The following is a 23,280-nucleotide window of genomic DNA, read 5'->3' on the forward strand; positions in this document are numbered from 1 at the left end:
ACAGCCCCTCCATCAACTCTCAGTTTGTTCTCCATATTTGTGAGTCTCTTCTGTTTTGTCCCCCTCCCTGTTTTTATATTACTTTTGTTTCCCTTCCCTTATGTTCATCTGTTTTGTCTCTTAAAAGTCCTCATATGAGTGAAGTCATATGATTTTTGTCTTTCTCTGACTAATTTCACTTAGCATGATACCCTCCAGTTCCATCCACGTAGTTGCAAATGGCAAGATTTCATTCTTTTTGATTGCCGAGTAATATTCCATTGTATATATATACCATATCTTCTTTATCTGTTCATCCATCGATGGACATTTGGGCTCTTTCCATACTTTGGCTTTTGTGGATAGTGCTGCTATAAACATGGGGGTGCATGTGTCCCTTCGAAACAGCACACCTGTATCCCTTGGATAAATGCCTAGTAGTGCAATTGCTGGGTGGTAGGGTTGTTCTATTTTTAGTTTTTTGAGGAACCTCCATACTGTTTTCCAGAGTGGCTGCACCAGCTTGCGTTCCCAGATTTTCTGTTCTTCTTGAGTCACTTTTGATGCTTTGTGCTTCTAGGAGTTCAGTCATTTCACCTACATTATTGAATTTGTTGGCATAGAATTGTTTATATCGTTCCCTCATAATCTTTTTTTTTAATCTCTTTAAGATCATTCAAAATGACCTTTCTTCATTTTAGCTAAATTTGATCTTTTCAAATAACCAACTTTTGGTTCGTTAGGCTTTGTTGTTTTTCTATTCTGTATTTTATTTCCAGTTTATTTTAGAATATTTTCTCACTTCTGCTTGCTTTGGATTTAGTATGCTCTTTCTTTCTAGTGTCTTAAGGTGGAAGATAGGTTATTGATTTCAGATCTCTCTCTCTCTCTCTTTCTCTCTTTTAATATTTTTATTGTTAAGTAACTCTATACCCAACATGGGGCTTGAACCTACAACCCTGAGATCAAGAGTTGCATGCTCTACTGAGCCAGTAGATGCCCCGATCTCTCTCTCTGTTTTTTAAGTTTAATTTTTTTAATGTTTATTTATTTATTTAGAGAGAGTGGTCACATGTGTATGTGAGCAGGGGAGTGGCAGAGAGAGGGAAAGAGAGAGCAAGCAGGCTCCACGATGTCCGCACAGAGTCCAGTGCGGGGCTCGATCCCACACAACATGAGATCATGACCTGGACCAAAATCAAGAGCCACCCAGGTGCCCCAGATCTCTTTTTTAACGCAGATACTTAGAGTTACAAATTTCCTTCTCAGCACTGCTTTTGCTGCATGCTTTAAGTTTTGATACAGTGTTCTCATTTATCTCAAAGTATTTTCTGATTTCCTTTGTGATTTCTTCTTTGATCCATTGACTAACCCTTCTTGTGCAAACATCTGTAAACTGTCAGAGCAGTTAGCTGGGACAACTGTAATGCTCACCTCATTTGGTTCCCATTTCTCAGAGATCACTGTCCTTTGCTGTCTAATGTCCAGTGTCTTAAAAACATTATTTCAGGGGCGCCTGGGTGGCGCAGTCGGTTAAGCGTCTGACTTCAGCCAGGTCACGATCTCGCGGTTCGCGAGTTCGAGCCCCGCGTCAGGCTCTGGGCTGATGGCTCGGAGCCTGGAGCCCGTTTCCGATTCTGTGTCTCCCTCTCTCTCTGCCCCTCCCCCGTTCATGCTCTGTCTCTCTCTGTCCCAAAAATAAATAAACGTTGAAAAAAAAATTAAAAAAAAAAACATTATTTCATATATTTTGCTCAGTTTTTCAGTTGTTTCAGGTGGGAGGATAAGCCTAGTCCCTGTTACTCCATCTTGGCTAAAAGCGGAAGTTGGTTTCATTTTTAACATTTAAATCTCTGACCTCTTTGGAATATGTGACAAGTGGATTCATGGTTATCTTTTTGCATATGGCTATGGAGTAATTCTGATTTAAAATTTAAATCAGTAATCACTGATTTTAAAAGTCTCACCTTTTCGTACCATTGTTTTCTTACAAACTTCTATATTCAGCTTTCTATTTTAGATTTTCTCTTCTGTACCATTGCCATTGTTCATTCTGTTTATTGATGTTTTAATTTTTTAATGTCTTGGAGAGCTAACCTTGTTCCCTGTAATTGATCTTTTTCCTGGTTATTTTTATCATCTTCCTTGTTATTCTTTCAAATAACAAAATTTGTAGTTACCAAGTTATGAGTACAGAGTTCCTCTTGTGAAATAATTTCTTAGCTCTGAAATGTCTTGTGTTCTGATTATTAAACTTTAAGATATATTAAATATGGCCCACGTCCAGTGACATTCAGGGAGAATAGGAAGGGAGAAATTAAAATATGATCATATTCTCAGAATTGCTCTAGGCTTCAATGGAAACAGTTTTAACAGATATTTAAAACAAAGAGATCAGAATTAATAAAACTATATGTTCATTGAATTTGCTAGTTTTTTCTTTTAGAGTCTGACACACACAGGTACGAATGTATATATATGTAATTAAATATTCACTAAAAAGTGATAGATACAAAGAATACAAAAAACTAGATGGGTTTTTCGCAAGATTCCCAGGGTGTTTCATTTTTAACCTCACCTAACCTTGTTTTAGATTTGCAGGTACACACATGTATTTGCCATCCTTGAGCAATGTTTACTCTCATTGTGCTAGCTTAGTTTTGGAGTGATGCATTCCTGCCAATAAACTCAATCTAGATTCCTTCTTAAGGTATCACTCTTTGATAGCAGAAACCATGTCTGCTTTCCTTATTTATCATAATCAAATAAAGTATAAAGAGCTCTTAGGGAAAATGTGGATGTAATTTTTTTGTTAGCACTTACTAAATTTGTTTTCTTTATATTCCTTTTTAAATTTTATGCCTCTATCAAATAGTATTTCTAGCTTAGGAAATTATTATCATTATCAATCATTAGTTACAAACAGTCTTTGAGAGAGATTTTAACAGATCGTGCAGGTAGGAAAATGAAATGACACAGATTCTGGTCTTAAGTTGTTTGTTTGTTTGTTTGTTTTAACTATTTCTGGTCAGAAATACTGAAAAAAAAAAAAAGTGAAAAACAGTACCATGGCCAAATAAGTAAAAGAGGCAGTAACTCTTATATCATTTTCACAGAAGAAATCCCTGTACCCCATAGTGGATCAGGAAAATTTCCTTGCCAAGGTTAAATTAGAGCTAAGGTTTTGGGATAATGGTAAAACTTGGATGAAAGAAAAATAGCCTTTCAAAGGAGGACAGTGGAACAAGGGCCAGGAGGCAGAACCTCATATGTTGGGTTTTATGTCAGTGATGTGACAAGCCTAATCTAGGATTTTATTAGAAGAGTATTAATAGATGTGTTGGAAAAGTATTAATGACAGCTGATACTTGAGACCTTAACTCTATGCCAATCATTGTATTAAACACTTGATATGTTTTATCTAAATTAATCTTCACAAAGCTGAAGTAGATGATAAGAAAACTATTTTAAAAGTGAGGAAAATTACTTTTGAAGAAATTAAGCCACTTCCCAAAGTCAGACTTCTATTGAGGGTCAAAGCCTAGATTCAAACCACTTGGTTTCACAGTCTGCGCTCTTAATTACGTGCATCACTGCTCAGTTAGGTTGTAGAAGATCTAGAATGCCAAGCCAAGGTGATAAGACAATTCTTGTTCTCTAATATATGCAGTAATCATCTAGAGATCCTTTACCAGGAAATCTTTCCACAGACTTCTTGGAATTAGTTTGCTTAAAGTTGCTGACACATTTTAGACCCCCTCAACATGTAGACTCAATAGTACGGGAGATACTAGGATTTCGGTGGAAAGTTTTTGCCAAAAGCAAAAAGCAAGCTTTCAGAAGACCGAATAGGTGACTTCTCTTTCCTTTTGCATTAGGCAACACTGGACTATGGAATGTATTCTCGAGAAGAAGAACTATTAAGAGAAAGAAAACGCATTGGAACCGTTGGAATTGCTTCTTATGATTATCACCAAGGAAGTGGAACATTTCTCTTTCAAGCTGGTAGTGGAATTTATCATGTAAAAGATGGAGGGCCACAAGGATTTACTGTAAGTTGGTGTTACTACTTGTTAAATCTGTTAAATCCTAAAGGCTGTTTGCATCCAAATCAGGAAGGTAATTAAACCAAAAAATTGTATTTACCCACCAAGTGAAAAATTTAATAGTAAAGAAAACAAGATAAATGGGCATTAGTTTCCGGTGTTAAGAGTTAATCCTTTTTACACTGACATTAATATGCAATTTTTTAAAAGCTAAAGACACTTGCTCTATAGGAAGATATGGTAAAGGGCAATGCCCATTTTCTGAGTAAACGCTGAGGGGGATCTTGGAAGATAATGTTATCACAAGGCAATCTATTTTTGGTTCCCCTAAAAGCTTAATTCATTTTTTTTTTTAAGTTCTGTTTATTTATTTTGAGAGAGAGAGACCACAAGCAAGGGAGGGGCAGAGAGGAGGAGAGGAGAGACAGAATCCCAACCAGGCTCTGCATCATCAGCACAGAGCCCGATGCGGGGCTTGAACTCCTGAATCATGAGATCATAACCGGAGCCAACCTGACTGCGCCACCCAGGCACCCCAGCTTAATTCATCTTAATAAATGGTTTTTAAATGTTTGGTTTTAGTCCAGACAATTTTTTACATGGTATTAGACCTTTTGTTAAAATTGTATGATTCTGGCTTTTGTTGTATCTTTTTGAGCAAACTGTTTTATATTGGTAAAATTAATTTGAAATATTTAATAAATATTCAATAAATAAGTGCTTAATAAAAGTATTTAACAAACAATAATTACTCCATTAAACAGGTATGGACAGCAAAATTTATGAAGTGCCCTTATATTGTCTTTACTGTCCTATTACCCTTAGCTTTCTAATTTATAGTAAAAAAAAAAAATGAGTCTGTCCTTATAAGTTAAGGAATGCAAAAGTGTATTTTTCTTTTTTATAAATTTTTTTTAATGTTTATTTATTTTTGAGAGAGAGACAGACAGACAGACAGAGCGTGAGCATGGGAGGGGTAGAGAGAGAGGGAGACACAGAATCTGAAGCAGGCTCTGGGCTCTGAGCTGTCAGCACAGAGCCTGACGTGGGGCTCAAACTCATGAGCTGTGAGATCATGACCTGAGCCGAAGTCAGCTGCCCAACCAATTGAGCCACCCAGGTGCCCCAAAAGTGAATTTTTCTGAGGAGCAATTATCATAGTTGACATTTTACTTGGAATTCTTTTTCATTTGAAGGGTGTTGGCAAATGAGTATGTATGTATCAGCCTGATACTTTCCTAAAAATGTTTTTTCTTTTCTAGCAACAACCCTTACGGCCAAATTTAGTAGAGACTAGCTGTCCCAACATTCGTATGGATCCTAAATTATGCCCGGCTGATCCAGACTGGATTGCTTTTATACACAGCAATGATATTTGGATATCCAACATTGTAACCAGAGAAGAAAGAAGGCTCACCTATGTGCACAATGGTAACACATAGTTCTGCAAATCTGCTTTTCTGAAAAATATTTTTAAAATTTTGCTCTTGCTTACTTTATGAAATGGAGGCAAGGTGGCTGGCCTTCATATTTTAAATTCAAATCTTTAAAATTAATAAAAAAGTACAGAGGATACATAGTACTTACCACATGCAAAACGCTACCTTGTTTGAATGTTCATTTTCAGAAAGCACAACAGTAATGCCTCTGACATGATTGTTCCTTTCGCTTAATAAGACTGCCAGAATTACCCCAAAATGGTTCTCATTAAAATCGAATTTCAATTTAAAAAATTAATCTTGTTTTTGGGAAACAAAGACCTAATATGCACCAAAAATTGGAGAGGCTACTTAGTTATTTTGTCATAATAGGAAAAACAACACTTTGTAGAACTGTGTGTATTATGGAAATATTTAATTTTCATTAAGTGATTATAGTAATACTAAGCGCTACTCAAAGCACAGATGTGCTTTGTTTTCCTCTAAAGATGTGAATGTTTTCCTCTAAAGCTTTCATACAAATGAAATATGGGAAATAGTGTATTGCTTTTTCTTTGAACACATGAAACAACTTAAAGTTAGTAAGTTTCATAGTGAAACATTTGTTCAGGGGTGCCGGGGTGGCTCAGTCTGTTGAGTGTCCGACTTCAGTTCAGGTCATGATCTCATGGTTCTTGAGTTCAAGCCCCACATCAGGCTCACTGCTGTCAACTGGTCAGCACAGAGCCCACTTTGGATCCTCTGTCCCCCTCTCTTTGCCCCTCCCTCCACCAAATAAGTAAAACATTAAAAAAAATTTTTTTAACATTTATTCATTTTTGAGAGATGGAGAGAGATAGAGCGTGAGTGGGGGAGGGGCAGAGAGAGGGGGAGACACAGAATCTGAAGCAGGCTACAGGCTCTGAGCTGTCAGCACAGAGCCAGAAGCAGGGCTCAAACTCATGAACCTGAGAACGTGACCTGAGCTGAAGTCGGACACCTAACCGACTGAGCCACCCAGGAGCCCCAATAAATAAAACATTAAAAAATAATAATAAATAAAATTTTAAAAATTCATTTGTTCAACTGTTGCTTAATCTAATGTTCACAAATCTGATTTATTGGGCATCTTTTTTTTTTTTTTTAATGTTTATTTATTTATTTTGAGAGAGAGGGAGTGAGCAGGCGAGGGGCAGAAGGAGAGAAAGACACAGAATCCCAGGCAGGCTCTGCACTGTCATTGTGGAGCCTGACATGGGGCTTGAACTCATGAACCATGAGATCATGACCTGAGCTGAAATCGAGTTGGATGCTTAACTGAGCCACCCAGGCATCCCTGGGCATCTTTCTTAATAAATTATTTTAGAATATAATAGTGTATTGACAACAAATATTTTTTTCATTATTAGGATAATCAGTGTTATAGAAGAAGCCTTTTCCTGAACAATTTACATTGGTAGAAAGAACACTGAATTAGAAGTCAAGAAACCTGTTCTAACTATTCAGTCAAGAAAAATACATTAAGTTCCTGTGTGCCAGGTAATGCGGCAGGAACTAAGAATACGGAGTTGAATAAGACATAACCCAGGCCCTCAAGGAAACTACATGAATGATAAAACAGTGATAAGCAAACATAGGGTGTTATAAGAGCATCAGTGAGGGTAGTGTTCAGGAAGGGCTTCCCAGAAGAGATGACACCTAACTGGCACCTAAACTCATCTTAGATACGAGTACACATTAGCCTGTACACTCCAGGTGAGGGGACCACATGAGAAAGGTCTTGATGCAGAAAGTGATGTTTGTGAGGAGTTAAAGCAATCTGATGGTTCCTAAAGTATAAGGTATGAGTCAAGAAGAAGGGAAAAGTAAGGCTGACAGATAAAAAGAGCCAAGACAGGGGTAACCTGTATCTCGTGTAAATCGACAGGGTCTCTAGAATGATATGGGCGTCCACTGAAACATTTTTATCAATTGGGTGGTATGGGCAGAGTCATATGATAGATAAATTGTTTTGGATACTTTGTGAAAGTTAGATTTGAAAAGCACAGGACTAGAGACAGGAACACCAAAAGTTGACTGTTGAAATGATCTAGGTTTAATGATCTAAAACTAGAACATCAGTTAAAAGGGGATGGAGTAGGGAAGTTTTTAAGTGAAAAGTACATGTTTTGGTGTTTAATGGGTCTCCATTTGGAGTCCGGGAATCAGAACAGCTACTAGTGGCAATGGAAGGATTAGATCGGTGATTCGTAAATCTGGGTTGGAAATCCTAGCCATTTGTTCATGCTTTCAACAGACATTGAACACTCACTACATACTAGTTATTGTACTTGAGTCTGGGATTACAAAGTTCTGACAGTAACTGATAGAATTAAGGCATTTTTTTAAGTCTATTTTTTCTTCTATAGAATTGTTTTTCACACAGGATTATGGTGAGGATTGACAGAATGTAAAGTAGAAAGCACCGGAGCCCTGTGTGATGCTATAATATTGTTTTTATTATTTTTCCTTTCTGTGCATGTAGGTTGTGATATGTTTATCATTTTCAAGATTAGTGTACTAAAGATATAGTCTAGAACCAGAGGGCTGAGTTTGGGTTCCAGATCTACCAGTTTTTAGTTCTGTGACCTTGAGTAAGTTATTTAACCTCTCAGTTTCCATATCTAAAAGGGCAGGTCATTATAGTGCTGTTATGAGGTTTTAATGAGTTAATATTTGTGAAGTGTTTAGGATGGTGTCTGATACATGGTAAGTGCAATGTGTTAGTTTAAATAGAAAAGTAAATACAAAATAAGTGTCTTCACTCTTACTCCTCTTATTCACAATAAGTTTCCAAGTGAAAGTCTGCTTGTAGGTGAGTTTAGTCAGTGAGCAAGTGCATGTGTTTATTTTCTGCCTGGTATGATAAAGGAATGTTAAAGTAATACAGTACCAGCCTCTACTATCGAATGATGTATCAGACGAACAAAGCGATAGCTTTTATTCATTTAATAAATAACTCTTAATAATTGAGGTCTGTAGTCAGTGAAAGGGAGATAAAAATGAGTGGTACCTGTTCTCACATCCAAAGGGAACAAAATATAAAACAGTAGCGTGGATACACCTTTGGGGTAGTTTAAAGATCCAGGAAAACTGAACACTGGTTTTGGCTATATCATTCACTCCAAAATTCAAAAAACTCTTAAAAACTGAGCTTACTTTTCACTGGCTTGGTGCTAAAACTCATTTGGTGGCAAAATCTGACCTGAACTGACCTAAGGATATTTATAATCTTAATCCTACTTAGTGTGTCTATTCATAAGTTTGCTGTAGGAATATTGGTGTATTCAGTTACAGGGTATTTGATTCCCCTGCTGGAGATGTTATATAATTTTATGGTAGATATATATAATATATATGAAAAATCACCCAAATTCTGAGTTCCAAACACTTCTGGACTCAAATTTTTGGGTAGCGGATTATGGGTTCATTTTGCATATTTGTTTCAGACAATATATAGAAAATACAGATAAGCAAAAATAATACATTGAAACTGGTTTATAATATTGAAATCACTATGAGGTATTACCATACGCTCATTAGACTGGCTAAAGTGAAAAAGATTAATTCTGAACACAAATACTAGAAAGGAACTTTCATCCATTGCTAGTAAGAATATAAAATAATACAAGTACTTTGGAAAACTGTGGTAGTTTCTTATGAACACTTACCATACTACCCAGGCATTCCACTCCTGGGTCCTGATTCAAGAGAAATGAAAGCATACACCCACAAAGATCCCTATACAAGAAAGATTAACATCTTTATTCATAGTTGCCAATAACTAGAAGTAGCCCAGATAACCCATTAACAGGTGAATGGATAAAGGAACTGTGATATACTATGGGATACTACCCAGCAATTAACAGAAGTGAATTATTGATATGTGTAACAACTTTGATGAATTTCAAAAAGCAAAGTATGAGTTCACTTATGTGATATTTTAGAATATGCAGAACTAACCTATGATGATAGAAATCGGATCATTGGTTGCTTCTGGGGTGATAATGGGCATTGACTGAGAAGAGACATGAAAATACATTCTAGGTGTTGGAAATATTCTGTCTTGATGACGTGTGGTTATACAAGTGTATACATTTATCACAAATATATATACCTAAGATTTTGTAAATTATAAAGCAATTTAACAAAATGCTTGTCCATAGTCTGTCTCATTACTTGGAGAGAACCACATTTTGATTTATATCCCCAACATTTTTTTTTTTTTTTTTTTTTTTTTTTAGAGAGACAGCGCAGGCTGGGGAAAGGGGCAGATGGGGAGAGAAAGAGAGAATCTCAAGCAGGCTCTATGCCCAGTGCAGAGACTGACAAGGGGCTCTATCCTGCCACCCTGGGATCATGACCTGAGCCGAAATCAAGAGTCAAATGTTCAACTACCCGGAAACAAGCATTTTAAAATATTGGGGATGGGGTGCCTGGGTGGCTCAGTTGGTTTAAGCATCCGACTTCGGCTCAGGTCACGATCTCATGGTTCATGAGTTTGAACCCTGCATCAGGCTCTGTGCTGACAGCTCAGAGCCTGAAGCCTGCTTCAGATTCTGTGTCTTCCTCTCTCGCTTTGCCCCTCCCCTGCTCATGCTTTGTTGCTCTCTGTCTCAAAAATGAATAAACATTTAAAAAAATTAAGAAATAAAGTGTTGGGGAGTGCCTGGGTGGCTCAGTCGGCTCAGTCCAACTCTTGATTTCAACTCAGGTCATGGGATCAAGCCCTGTGTTGGGCTCCACACTGAGCATGGAGTCTGCTTGAGGTTCTTTCTCTCTCTCTCTCTCTCTCTCTCAAATAAATAAAAATAAAATATATGTTTAACATTTTTTAAATGAAATTATAGTGTACATGCCATTTAGTAATATGGCTTTTTAAAATTCAGTTACATTGTAAACATTTCTCCATGTCATGAAATCTTTAAAAATTATGGCTTCATGGTTTGGGGAGGTTTTATTTATTTATTTATTGAACCAGTGGGGGAGGGGCAGAGAGAGAGGGAGACAAAGGATCCAAAGCAGGCTCTATGCTGATAGCAAAGAGTCCAATGTGGGGCTCAAACTCACGGACTACAAGATCATGACCTGAGCCAAAGTTGCATGCTTACCCAACTGAGCCAGCCAGGCACCCCATTGGGGGGTTTAGTTTTAAAGCAGGAGTTCCCTTCAAATTATATGCTGTAAACTATTTGCTGGAAAGTGTAAAACAGATGAAAGCTGAGATGTTCTGGTTGAATGGAAGAAGGGGAGGAAGAGTGATGAATTACCTGATCTGTAGGAGCCATTCTAGGTCTAAAGTTGGACTTTTCTGTGTAGAAGATACAAATCACTGTGACACTCTACATGTATTCATGTTTCCTATGACCCCAGCTAAATGGGGAAATAACCAACATTTATGTTCTGGCTCAGGCTTTGTTCTAAGTGCTTTATGTGAATTAACTCATTTAATTCTAACAACCCCATTTACAAATGGGACACTGCAGTGAATGAGGTTGGGTGATTTATCCAAGGTCAGTCAGTTAGTAAATGATGGAGCTCAGATTTAAATCCAGTCCATTTAGTTCCAGAGTTCACCACTGTACTACAGCTGCATTTCACAATAAACTAAATCATTGTGCTTAGTATCTATGAAAAGATGGAGAATTTCCTGTGGTGATTTTGCCTTTTATGTTTGTCTAGAGCTAGCCAACATGGAAGAAGATCCCAGATCAGCTGGAGTTGCTACCTTTGTTCTTCAAGAAGAATTTGATAGATACTCTGGCTACTGGTGGTGTCCAGAAGCTGAAACAAGTAAGGGAGTTCAAAATATTATAAATCAAAGTATTATGAGATGTAACTCCCAGTTAGTTAAGTGCATAGATTCTGAGTCCTAAATAGTAGCTTATGAAGTCTTGAAAATTGGATCCTACCAGTAGTTATTTAAAATATACAGGCTATATCCCACCATAATGAATTCTAATAAAAATAATTCCATTGCAGTTCAGTACCTCAGGTCCTTCAACTCTTTACCACTTTTTCTTCTAGAAGCTGATCTTGCTGGCAACATTGGTGGAAAAATAAAAAATACTACACCTGAATGCATTGTTAAAAAAATGTAGGATTGACTAGAGAGTCTACGTGAACGTATGACCAAATTAGTGTATGAATGGATCAGAAAAAAGGACACAAATTCCTCCTTTTTCTGGGTGAATTCACAAGTGTTTACTGCCCGAGAAGCAGATCTCGTGAAGCAGTGGTTTTCAGATTTTTTTGTCCTTGATCCACTTAGAAATTTGCTTTACATTCAACCCTAACAATTCATATATGTATTATATACAAAAACTGAAAACAAATTTCATGGAGCAATATTTATCCTTATGTGAAAGGTACTCTTATATTGTATTTTTTTGTTCATTATACATTTTAAATGCTGATTATTACCCATTAATACATTTCATGACCTAGTAATTATTTGCAGCCAGCTTTTGTTTTTTTTTTTTTTTTTAAGTAAGCTTTACACCCAAAGTGGGGCTTGAACTCACGACCCCAAGATCAAGAGTCTCATGCTGCACTGAAGGAGCATCCTAGCAGCTCGTATTTTAAACACTTCTCTAAGGGACTATTAAAAATACTTATTTTTAAGCCATGTCTTAGATTTGGACATTTAATTTTAATATGTAAAATGTTTGCCATAATTGTGTTTGTTAGAACAAGATTTTACATGAATTAGAGTAACTATTAAGAGAAAACTGGACTCTTTAAGTTGCATCTATTTTATCAAAGGAAATGTTATAATTAAGCAATTCACTTTTCAACAAGGAATGCATTTTAAGGTACGCAGGGACTGAAGACCTTCACAAATGTGTTTCTGCTGGTTTTGTTTTTTTTTTTTAATTTTTTAATTTTTTAAAGTAGGCTCCACCCCTAGCATGGAACCCAGCATGGAGTCCAACTTGGGACTTGAACTCACGACCCTGAGATCAAGACCTGAGCAGAGATCAAGAATAGGATGCTTAACCGAACCACCGAGGCACCCCTTTGCTGTTTAAAGATGTATATGTACAGGGGTGCCTGGCTGGCAGTCTGGGTGCCAGTCTGTAGAGCATGTGACTCTTGATCTCAGGGTCATAAGTTCAAGCCCCATGTTTGGCATGAAGCCTACCTAAAAGTTTAAAAAAATATATATACGTACATAAGTATCTTCAGGTTTTGCCTTCCAAAAGGAGTAACCCTTAACTAGCAAAAGTGATTTAACAATAATTCACCTTCTTAGTACAAAGGCTAATGATAGTTTCATACACAAAATGCAGTATATTTTATACATGAATTATTTTTCACTATGGGAAATATACTACTAGAGGAAATGGTCAGTTATGATTACTCTATGGAACAGTTCTTCTAAATTTACAATATTTAAATTCCTTTTAAGCTCCCAGTGGCAGCAAAATTCTTAGAATTTTGTATGAAGAAAATGATGAATCTGAGGTGGAAATTATTCATGTTACATCCCCTATGTTGGAAACAAGGAGGGCAGATTCATTCCGTTATCCTAAAACAGGTACTATATTCCATTGGCATTTATATTTACTCATTTCTGCTTTCCAAACAAGATTCATTCTGCAGTCATCCAAAGGTATGGTCAACATTGATCATTTACAGACTTAGTGAAAGTGGGTTGTTCATTAAGTGTCACAGAAGAAAAATTAAAAAAATTTTTTAAGTTTATTTATTTATTTTGAGGGAAAGCGTACACACTGAAGAGCAGAGAGAGGGGACAGAGAGAGAATCTCCACACTATAACAGTGTGGAGCCCAGTGCAGGGCTCGGACTCAAGAAACACGAGATCATGACTTGAGCCACAATCAAGAGTTGGCCACCTAACCAACTGAGCCACCCAGGTGCCCCTGAAGTAGATTTTTTAATTACAGGTTGATCTTTTTTAATTTTTTTTCAAAGGTTGGGAAGTGCACAAAGCTGGTTGGTTACTTCAAGGAATGAATAAAAAGGTGTCTTTGCTAGGAAATAAAGATTTTTAAGGGATTATGTTCTTAATAAATCAGTAATTTTTTCCCATTTTGCTGTTTATAGCAATTTTTTAAAGTTTATTTATTTATTTTGAGAGAGAGAGCGCAGGGGGAGAAAATCCCAAGCAGGCTGCACGCAGTCAGTACAGAGCCCAACGCAGGGCTCTGTCCCACCAACCATGAGATCATGACCTGAGCCAAAACCAAGAGTCGATGCTCAACCAACTGAGCCACCCAGGCAACCCCGTTTATAGTATTTAATTACAAAATGATACAGCATTTCCTTTCTTTATTTCGTACCTACTCTTGATTTTTTTAACCTCTTTTTTTTTTTTATATACCAATGGTGAAAATTATGAATTTGAGATGGAGTTCTGAGATTCTTATACAATAAAGCCCTGACTACCAAGTTCCCGACTTAAAGTGTAAAGGGGATTGATCTGGCAAAATTTGTTTGAATAATTTTGGATCTGCATTACTGTTCATTTCTATCTCTTTCTAAAGGCACAGCAAATCCAAAAGTCACCTTTAAGATGTCAGAAATAATGATTGATGCTGAAGGAAGGGTAAGTATAAAATGTGGAGTTGACTTTTTGTGTCCTTTGACTGGTCAGTCTAGTAGATATCTTAGATTCACTCTTTAATTTTTTGGACTTGTTTAACTTGCTGAGACATTTGTGGACCATCGGTTTCAGGTTGACCTAATTTTCTGCTTTGAAAACTTTTTGCTGGTTCTCAAGATAGGAATATGGGGATAGGCATATTTACCACTCTTTCAAAAGTTTTTCCTCTTTACCATTGTTAATTCCAGATCAATATTTTTTTTTTAATTTTTTTTTTTTAATTTTTTTTTTTCAACGTTTATTTATTTTTGGGACAGAGAGAGAGCATGAACGGGGGAGGGGCAGAGAGAGAGGGAGACACAGAATCGGAAACAGGCTCCAGGCTCCGAGCCATCAGCCCAGAGCCTGACGCGGGGCTCGAACTCACGGACCGCGAGATCGTGACCTGGCTGAAGTCGGACGCTTAACCGACTGTGCCACCCAGGCGCCCCCAGATCAATATTTTTAAAATAGCAGTATTGACTAGTGATTTACCTTGTGTGTTAGATAGATGTCCCACATTTCTCTTGTACTTGGGCTTTCCATTTGGATAGTCAAATTCTTATAAGCTGAATGCCCAGAGGATTACTTAAAAAAGTCTTCTCTGCTAGACTTTAATAGCTTTATTGAGATATAATTCAAGTGTGATTCAGTTCACTCATTTAAAGTTTAAAATGGCTTTTAGTGTATTCACAGAATTGTGCAACATTTTCATCACCCCAAAAAGAAACCCCACATCCCTTAATCATCACCTTCCAGCCTTCCCACGTCCCTTAACCCTGGGTAACCACTAGTATATCTACTTTCTGTCTGTAGATTTGCCTATTCTGGATACTTCATTTAAATGGAATTATATAGTATCTAGCCTGGTTTCTTTTGCTTAGCATTTTGTCCTTAAGCTCCATCTATATTGCACCATGTATCAGCACTTTCTTGCTTTTTTTCTTTAAGTTTTTATGTATGTATGCATGCATGTAATCTCTACACTCAACATGGAGCTCAGACTCAGAACCCTGACATCGAGAGTTGCACACTCTTCCACTTGAGCCAGCCACGTGCCCCAACACTTTATCTACTCATCAGTTATGGACATTTAGGCTGTTTCCACCTTTTGACTGTTAGGAATAATACTACCATGAATGTGTGTGTATGTTTTTCACTTCTCTTGGTTAGATACCTAGAAACAGAATTGTTCAGTCACACGATAGCTATATGTTTAACCTTTGAGGAACTGCAAGACTATTTGCCCCAAGTGGTTGGACTATTTTACATTCCCATTGTGTAAGGTTTCCAGTCTCTCCACATCCTCATCAATACTTTTATTCGTCTTATTGATTATAGCCATCCTAGTAAGTTTGAAATTGTATCTCACTGTTATTTTGACTTAAATTTTCCTGATGGCTAATGATGTTGAGCATCTTTTCATGTGCCTATTGGCCATTTGTGTATCTTCGTTGGAGAACTATCCAGATCCTTTGCCCTTTTTTAAAAAACTTTTTGTGTTGGCTAGATTTTTAAAGGAAAAAATTTGCTTACTAAGGGCCATTTTATTAATACATTACACAAATCCTATTTTAGGCTAAAATATAGGAAATTAGGAACTATTATTTTTCTTTGATACTAGACTCTAAAGTGATTAAAACTTCTTGTTACCACTTATTAGCAAGGGCTCTGTCAGTGTAAACTCATGGGAAAAGACTTTTAGACTGCGCTAATTCTCGTTCTTAGAACTTTGTTAGACATAAAGAGTACACTAGTGTAGGTAACCCACAACTTACCGCTAGTTTTGCTGTATCCCTCATGCCTATTTAAATACTTAAGTCTGAAAAAGTGTCATGCTGTTAAAGATAATGATTTAAGGGGCGCCTGGGTGGCTCAGTCGGTTAAGAGTCCGACTTCGGCTCACGTCACGATCTCAACAGTCCTTGAGTTCGAGCCCCGCATCAGGCTCTGTGCTTACAGCTCAGAGCCTGGAGCCTGGTTCAGATTCTGGGTCTCCCTCTCTCTCTGCGCCTCCCCGACTCATGCTCTGTTTCTGTCTGTCTCTCTGTCAAGAATAAATAAACATTAAAAAAAAAAAAGATAATGATTTAAGTAGACTAGTAAACTGGTTATTGATCTATGTCTTCTGTAACTAGAATCCTTTTTTTTTCTTTTTTAAAAGATTATCGATGTCATAGATAAGGAACTGATTCAACCTTTTGAGATTCTGTTTGAAGGAGTTGAATATATTGCCAGAGCTGGATGGACTCCAGAGGGAAAATAGTGCGTATGTTAAATTGTCACTTGTTTACAAATAATTTAGAATCCAGAACTTTAGAAATTGCCCCTCAGTTGGAGATGCCTTCACATGTAAATTTGCAGAGTAGTTATTTCTGCACAGAGAATTTTTCCTGAGCTAAGTGGCCTTGTGGATTTTTTATTCCTATAAGCATAGGGGCACTGCATTTCAATTCTCTCTCTTACATAGCCACTCATGGTTTCAGTGTTTTTTTGTGGTTAAATTGTATGACTTTAGGGCTCACATGTAAGGGTGTGTTCTTTTTTTTTTTTTTTTTTAATTTAAGCAAAAATTTTTGTAGAGTTTCATGTGAAGATGGTTGCATATAGTTCCTAATGTAGACAACAGGAGTTTCACAAGGCTGGCAATTGGTGACACTAAAGGGAGAAAACAATTTCACAGGCTAGTTGTGGTTTTAGGAGTTTAAAGAAAACCAGTTTAAAAAAAAGCTTTATTCAAGCTTAACTTTAAAAAATAAATATAGAGTAAGCTAATACTTCTAATTGGCCATTTGTAGGTGATAATTTAATATCTTTTAAAGCAATTCTTTAATGTGATTACAGAAATAACTGATGGGTACCAGGGGAGAGAGTAAGGGAATATTCATTTTCTGAGAGCCTGCTTTATTTTTGGTGCTTTTTTGTTTTGTTTGTTTAAATAGTGCTTGGTCCATTCTACTAGATCGCTCCCAAACTCGCCTACAGATAGTGTTGATCTCACCTGAATTATTTATCCCAGTAGAAGATGATGCCATGGAAAGACAGAGACTCATCGAGTCGGTGCCTGACTCTGTGACGCCACTGATTATCTATGAAGAAACAACAGACATCTGGATAAATGTATGTTTTCCTGTACTTGGTTAAATATTTTCTCAGAATGCTAAAGCAAGTGAAGTTTTATAGCAAACTATCAAAATGAATTTTTTAAATTCAAGTAACCATGAATGTTATTTGCTAAGTTTGAACATTTCAAATTGGAATGATGGTTCCAGAATGGAATGGCTTATAGATAGAAAGTAGATGTCATTGAAATGACATCTCCTCGGCTACAAATTTCCCCTTTTCCTGGACACATGAGGTATTGAAAACAGCCTCATGAGTACTTCTCAGGAGGAACTCAGTAGAGGTCTGGAAAAGACTTTCTCTTTTAAGTTGGCAGACTATACTAAAATTTACCAATTTTCCAATTTAGTGGAAAAAATTTAAACAAGATACAAAATTAATAAAGCCAGATCACTCCCTGGATGAATACAGGCTTCATATGATTCACCCTTCAACTGTTAAAATATTTTTCTTTGGAAAAGAAAAGTAGTAAGATTTTGAATTAGAGTAAGGGGCCCCTGGCTGGCTCAGTTGGTGGAGCATGTGACTTTTGATCTCCTGGTTGTGAGTTCAATCCCCATGTTGGGTATAGCGATTACATGAACAAATAAAATCTTTAAAATAAAAAAAAGAATAATAAGATTCTATAAGATTTGTATAATTAAACCTCATGCCGAGTTTCAAAGGATTACAGAGATGGTGAGTAAGAAAAGCTTTTGGTCGTATTTTTCTTTTTTCACCTTTTGGAAACGTTTATTTCTCAATGGAGGAAGTCTATGTCTAAAGTGAGATAAATCTGAAGGGCCCAGGCAAAATCTATATCATAAATATACATTACCCCCAGCACTGACAGTTGCTTATATTTCAGAATGTATTTGTCAATTCTTCTTTCTCTAACTTAATTGAATTGTTTGTGCAGTATTTTCATTAATGTGTGTAGTAAATTCAGCTATTCATTTTACAGATCCATGACATCTTTCATGTTTTTCCCCAAAGTCATGAAGATGAAATTGAATTTATTTTTGCCTCTGAATGCAAAACAGGTTTTCGTCATTTATACAAAATTACATCCATTTTAAAGGAGAGCAAATATAAACGATCCAGTGGTGGGCTGCCTGCCCCAAGTAAGAAATCCTTCTTCATTTAAAAAATATATATATATGTTGGCAGAAGGTGGGAGGGGCAAGGTAATGTAATGTCTCTTTTGTATACTTTGTAAGCATCGGTACTTGCTTCATCAAATTTTATACGTAGGTGTGGCACCTGGGTGGCTCAGTCAGCTGAGGGACCGACTTTGGTTCAGGTCACGATCTCACGGTTCGTGGGTTCAAGCCCTATGTCGGGCTTTGCGCTGACAGCGCAGAGTCTGCTTCAGATTTTCTCTCTCTCTCTCTCTCTCTCTCTCTGCCCCTCCCTTGCTCACGTGCCCTCTCTCAAAAATAACGTGAAAAATAACTTAATACAGAAGTTAAACTAAAATATAAATACACGCACATGTGAAAACACAGAACAAAGTTCTTGATGGATATGTATATTAATAGTGGGTAATCTCTGGGAATGGAATTACTTATTTTTGCTTTCTACTTTTGCTTTGACTGTAATTTTTTTTGTTTAAAGTGAGCCCATGTCATATTTAGATGTTAAAAAGCTACTGTTAAAATGTTATTTGGGGGCGCCTGGGTGGCGCAGTCGGTTAAGCGTCCGACTTCAGCCAGGTCACGATCTCTCGGTCCGTGAGTTCGAGCCCCGCGTCAGGCTCTGGGCTGATGGCTCAGAGCCTGGAGCCTGTTTCCGATTCTGTGTCTCCCTCTCTCTCTGCCCCTCCCCCGTTCATGCTTTGTCTCTCTCTGTCCCAAAAATAAATAAACGTTGAAAAAAAAATTAAAATAAAAAAATAAAAGTAAAAAAAATGTTATTTGGTTATTAGATATTTTTATATACTAGTTTGTTCTTGGTTTGTTTTTTACATACTAGTTTTTTTTCCTTTTTTTTTTTTTTTTAATATTTATTTTTGAGAGAGAGAAAGAGTAAGTGGAGAAGGAGACAGAGAATCCAAAGTGGGCTCTGCAATGACAGCAGAGAGCCTGATGCAGGGACCAAACTCAAGAACTCAAGAACTGTGAGATCATGACCTGAGCCAAAGTTGGACGCTTAACCAACTAAGCCACCCAGGCGCTCTGCCTCCATACTCATTTTTTAAAATACTGTCTGCATCTACACTGAAGTCAATATGATTGTAGCTCTTCACATTGATACAATTATATTGCCCAAAGTGAAACTAAACATTGTGTCAGCTGAAGTAATTTCTCTCTAAAAAGTGATGGTTTTGGGTGTCGAAGTCCAACTTTGACTCAGGTCATTATCTCACTGTTCGTGGGTTCCCCGTATCAGGCTTCATGCTGACAGCTCAGAGCCTGGAACCTGCTTTGGATTCTGTGTCTCCCACTCTCTCTGCCCCTCCCCTCGCTCGTGCTCTGTCTCTCTCTCCCTCTCTCAAAAATAAATCAACAGTAAAAAAAATTTTTTTAATAAAAGTGATGGTTTGGGGTTCCTTGGTGGCTCAGTTGGTTAAGCACCCAACTTCCAATTTTGACTCAGGTCATGAAGTCCTGGTTCATGGGATTGAGCCTCATACCCCGCTGCCAGCCTGCTTTGGAGTCTCTCTCTGCCCCTCCCCCACTCACGCTCTTTCTCAAAATAAATAAATAAAAAGCTATGGTTTTCCTTCTGGGGAATGTAATACAGAATGGATATGTAAGCCTAGAAAAAGTGAAATGGTTTATCTAATAGTTTTCCCGTTTATTTGTCTTAATGGAGTTATAATTTTCTACTTTAATAATAGAGTTTGTTTTGGAATAGTAGGCACTTTATGGTAATGTTATATGCTTAACTGCCCTTTGTAACTTAATTGAGTCAACATAGCCATTTTTTAAAGTTGTGGCAAAATGTGCATAACAGAATCTACCATTTTAACCATTTAAGGGTACTGTTTAGTGGCATTAAGTATATTCATATTGTCATGCAACCATAACTACCATCTGCCTCCAGAACTTTTTTCATCTTCCAAAGCTGAAACTGCCTAACAAGTAATACCCAGCTCAGCTCATTGCTCCCTCCCCTCAGCCCCTGGCAACTACCTTCTGTCTCTATGATTTTAACTGCTCTAGATACTTCATATAAGTGGAATCATACCATATTTGCCCTTTTATGTCTGACTTATTTCACATCACATAATGTCCTCATCCATGTCATAGCATATGTGAGAACGCCCTTCCTTTTTAAGGCTGAATAAATGCAGTGGTGTGTATAGACCACATTGTGTTTTCCATTTATCTAGCCACAGACACTTGTTCCTTCCACATTTTGGCTATTGTGAATAATGCTGCTATAAAGGTGGGTGTATAGATATCTGTTTGAGACCCTGCCTTCAGTTCTTTTCCAGAAATGAAATTACGGGATCATATGGGAGTTCTGTTTTTAATTTTTTGAGGCACCACCGTACTCTTTTCCTTGGCAGCTGCACCGTTTTACATTCCCATTAGCAGTGCACAAGGGTTCCAATTTATCAACATCCTTGCCAACACTTGTTATCTTCTGTGTGTTTTGTTTGTTTTATTTGTTTTGGTAATAGCCACCCTTAGTGGGTATGAAGTGGTATGTCATTGTGGCTTTGATTTGCGTTTCCCTAATGACCAGTAACATTGTGCCTCTTTTCATGTGTTATTATCTGTCTTCTTTGGAGAAATGTCTATTTGAATCCTTTGCCAACTTTTTTTTTAAGTTTATTTGTTTTGAGAGAGAGCACGTGTGTGCACACAAGGTGGGAGGGGCAGGAGAGAGAGAGAGAGAGAGAGAGGGAGGGAGAGAGAGAGGGAGGGAGGGAGAATCCCAGGCGGTCTTCACACTGTCAGCAGGGAGCCCAAAGTGGGGCTGGAACTCAGGAACTGAACTGAGTTCATGACCTGAGCTGAAATCAGGAGTCAGGCGCTTAAACAGCTGAGCCACCCAGATGCCCCGCATCCTTTGCTAACTTTTAAAGTGGGTTGTTTTTCTCAATGTGGCCTTTAAATATGGGGAAAATGAGCTATATCTTAGGACTAGCAAAATAGATACCGCCTATGACCCTGCTCCTTTCCTTAGCCTAATTTTCTTTAAGGCAGACTAGATCTTGTATATCCAAGATGAAGAATGTCTTCCTTAAACTTCTCTACCAACTCCTGTTGTTTACATAAATTAAGTCCCCTTTCAAAATTCCAGAAATTTTAGTGATGAAAACTGGTCAAAGAGCTCTGAATAGTAGTTAATTAGCATAGTACTTGGGGGACAGTAATAAAAAGTATTAAAAATTTTAATAACTTAAAATTTTTACTCTGATTGAAGAATGTCAGAACCATTACCTCAGTTAACATTCATCTCAGAAGCTTAGCTTCTTTGTTCCCTTTCAGTGTCTTTCTAGGTCCCTCAGTTTATCTACCTCTTCTTTCTCTTCCCTTTTTTCTTAGTTTTTCTTGCTCCATGTCTTCCTTTTTCTTGATACCCTTTTTATTTTCCTCCTCCCTCCTCTTTCTCAAGTGGCTATAATATGAAATAATTAGTATTTGTTATATATATGTTAAGTACTATTTATTTTCTGGTCATAAAGTTTAAAGTACTAAGTTGAATTTTTGCATCTAAAGAAAAAATAAATCAACTTTTTTAACTTTAGTAGGACCCTAGTTAAGACCCTGTACTATCTCACCTTCTCATCCTGTCCCCAGCTGTCTCTCTCCCCATAGTGCTGCTAGGCAAACAGGAATGGTTTTCCATTTTTGAACCTCCTCCTTAGGCCACTGAGAGAGTCTTCTCTATCCAGACAGAATCTTGTAAAGACAATGGGGCATGTTGGCATTTACTGTGTTTATACCTAGTTTACTTTTTGGCAGATGAAGAACAATTCTATTAAAAATTTTCTTCTGTGGCTTTTTAAGTATTTTGTTGCATTTCTAGAAGAAATGACTTGTTAACCCATTAGACTTCCTTGTCTGATCAAAGGTCTAGGAATACAAATCCTTTTGAATTCTTTTCTGGCTTTGTAATCAGAATCTATTTTGTTGTTTTCATTTGATTTACATGGATCCTTCCACTGTTATTGCAGAGTATTGTGAAGACTTGTAGCGGGGTTTTTTTAACTATAGACTTTTTTTAAAATTAAGGTGAGGGGCGCCTGGTGGCTCAATCAGTTGAGTGTCTGGCTCTTGATTTCGGCTAAGGTCAGGATCTTACGGTTCATGAGTTCTGGCCCCACGTCAGGTGCTGTGCTGACAGCATGGAGCCTGCTTGGCATTCTCTCACTCTCTCTCTTTGAAAATAAATAAATAAACTTTAAGGTGAAGTTCACATAACATTAAATTAGCCATTTTTTAAAAAAATTTTTATCTTAAGGTTTATAAGTTTATTTATTTTGAGAGAGCGAGTGAGTGCACAACTTGGTGGGGGTGGGGGACAGAGAGAGAGAAGGAAACCAAGATCCCAAGCAGGCTCCGCTCTATCAGCACAGAGCCCGACACAGGGCCTGAACTCGTGAACCCTGAGCTCCTGACCTGAGCCAAATCAAGAGGTGGACACTTAATCAACTGAGCTACCCAGGCACCCCTGAGCTAGCCATTTTAAAATAAACATTTTAAACAAACATTTTAAATTAAACAGTGGTGGAGCGCCTGGCTGGCTCAGTCAGTAGAGCATGTGACACTTGATAATCAGAGTTGTGAGTTCAAGCCCCAGGTTGGGTGTAGAGATTACATGTATGTATGTATGCATGTATGTAGATATGTATGTATTTATTTATTTTTAATGTTTATTTATTTATTTTGAGAGAGTGCAAGCAGTGGAGGGGCAGAGAGAGAGGGAGACAGAGAACCCAAAGCAGGCTCCAAGCTCTGAGCTGTCAGCGCAGAGCCCAATGCTAGGGCTTGAACCCACAAACTCTGAGACCATGACCTGAACCAAAGTCAGATGCTTAATCACTGAGCCACCCAGGCACCCTTAGAGATTACTTTAAAAATAAAAATTAAAATATTAAGCAGTAAAAGAAAATGAACAGTACATTCAG

At 37.4% G+C, this 23,280-nt stretch overlaps 1 protein-coding gene across 4 annotated transcripts in view; it reads left to right on the plus strand.

Moving 5' to 3' along the window:
- The window catches only part of DPP8 (dipeptidyl peptidase 8), a 69,191-nt gene that overhangs the window by 22,672 nt on the left and 23,239 nt on the right, over positions 1–23,280 (plus strand). For all 4 annotated transcript variants that reach the window (XR_006961266.1, XM_047074935.1, XM_047074933.1 and 1 more), the window contains 8 exons: positions 3,858–4,031; positions 5,288–5,456; positions 11,165–11,275; positions 12,894–13,022; positions 13,993–14,054; positions 16,255–16,355; positions 17,033–17,210; positions 18,157–18,316. Coding sequence is in view for 3 of the 4 variants with exons in the window: in XM_047074935.1 (XP_046930891.1) it covers positions 3,858–4,031; positions 5,288–5,456; positions 11,165–11,275; positions 12,894–13,022; positions 13,993–14,054; positions 16,255–16,355; positions 17,033–17,210; positions 18,157–18,316 (1,084 nt within the window). In the remaining variant the exon portion in view is untranslated. The remainder of the gene's footprint in view (positions 1–3,857; positions 4,032–5,287; positions 5,457–11,164; positions 11,276–12,893; positions 13,023–13,992; positions 14,055–16,254; positions 16,356–17,032; positions 17,211–18,156; positions 18,317–23,280) is intronic.

The sequence above is a fragment of the Lynx rufus genome, unplaced genomic scaffold (genome assembly GCF_022079265.1).
Source record: "Lynx rufus isolate CCGP_SWC_20201006 ecotype Redwood Valley unplaced genomic scaffold, mLynRuf1.p SCAF_13, whole genome shotgun sequence".
In the NCBI taxonomy this organism is placed as follows: Eukaryota; Metazoa; Chordata; class Mammalia; order Carnivora; family Felidae; genus Lynx; species Lynx rufus.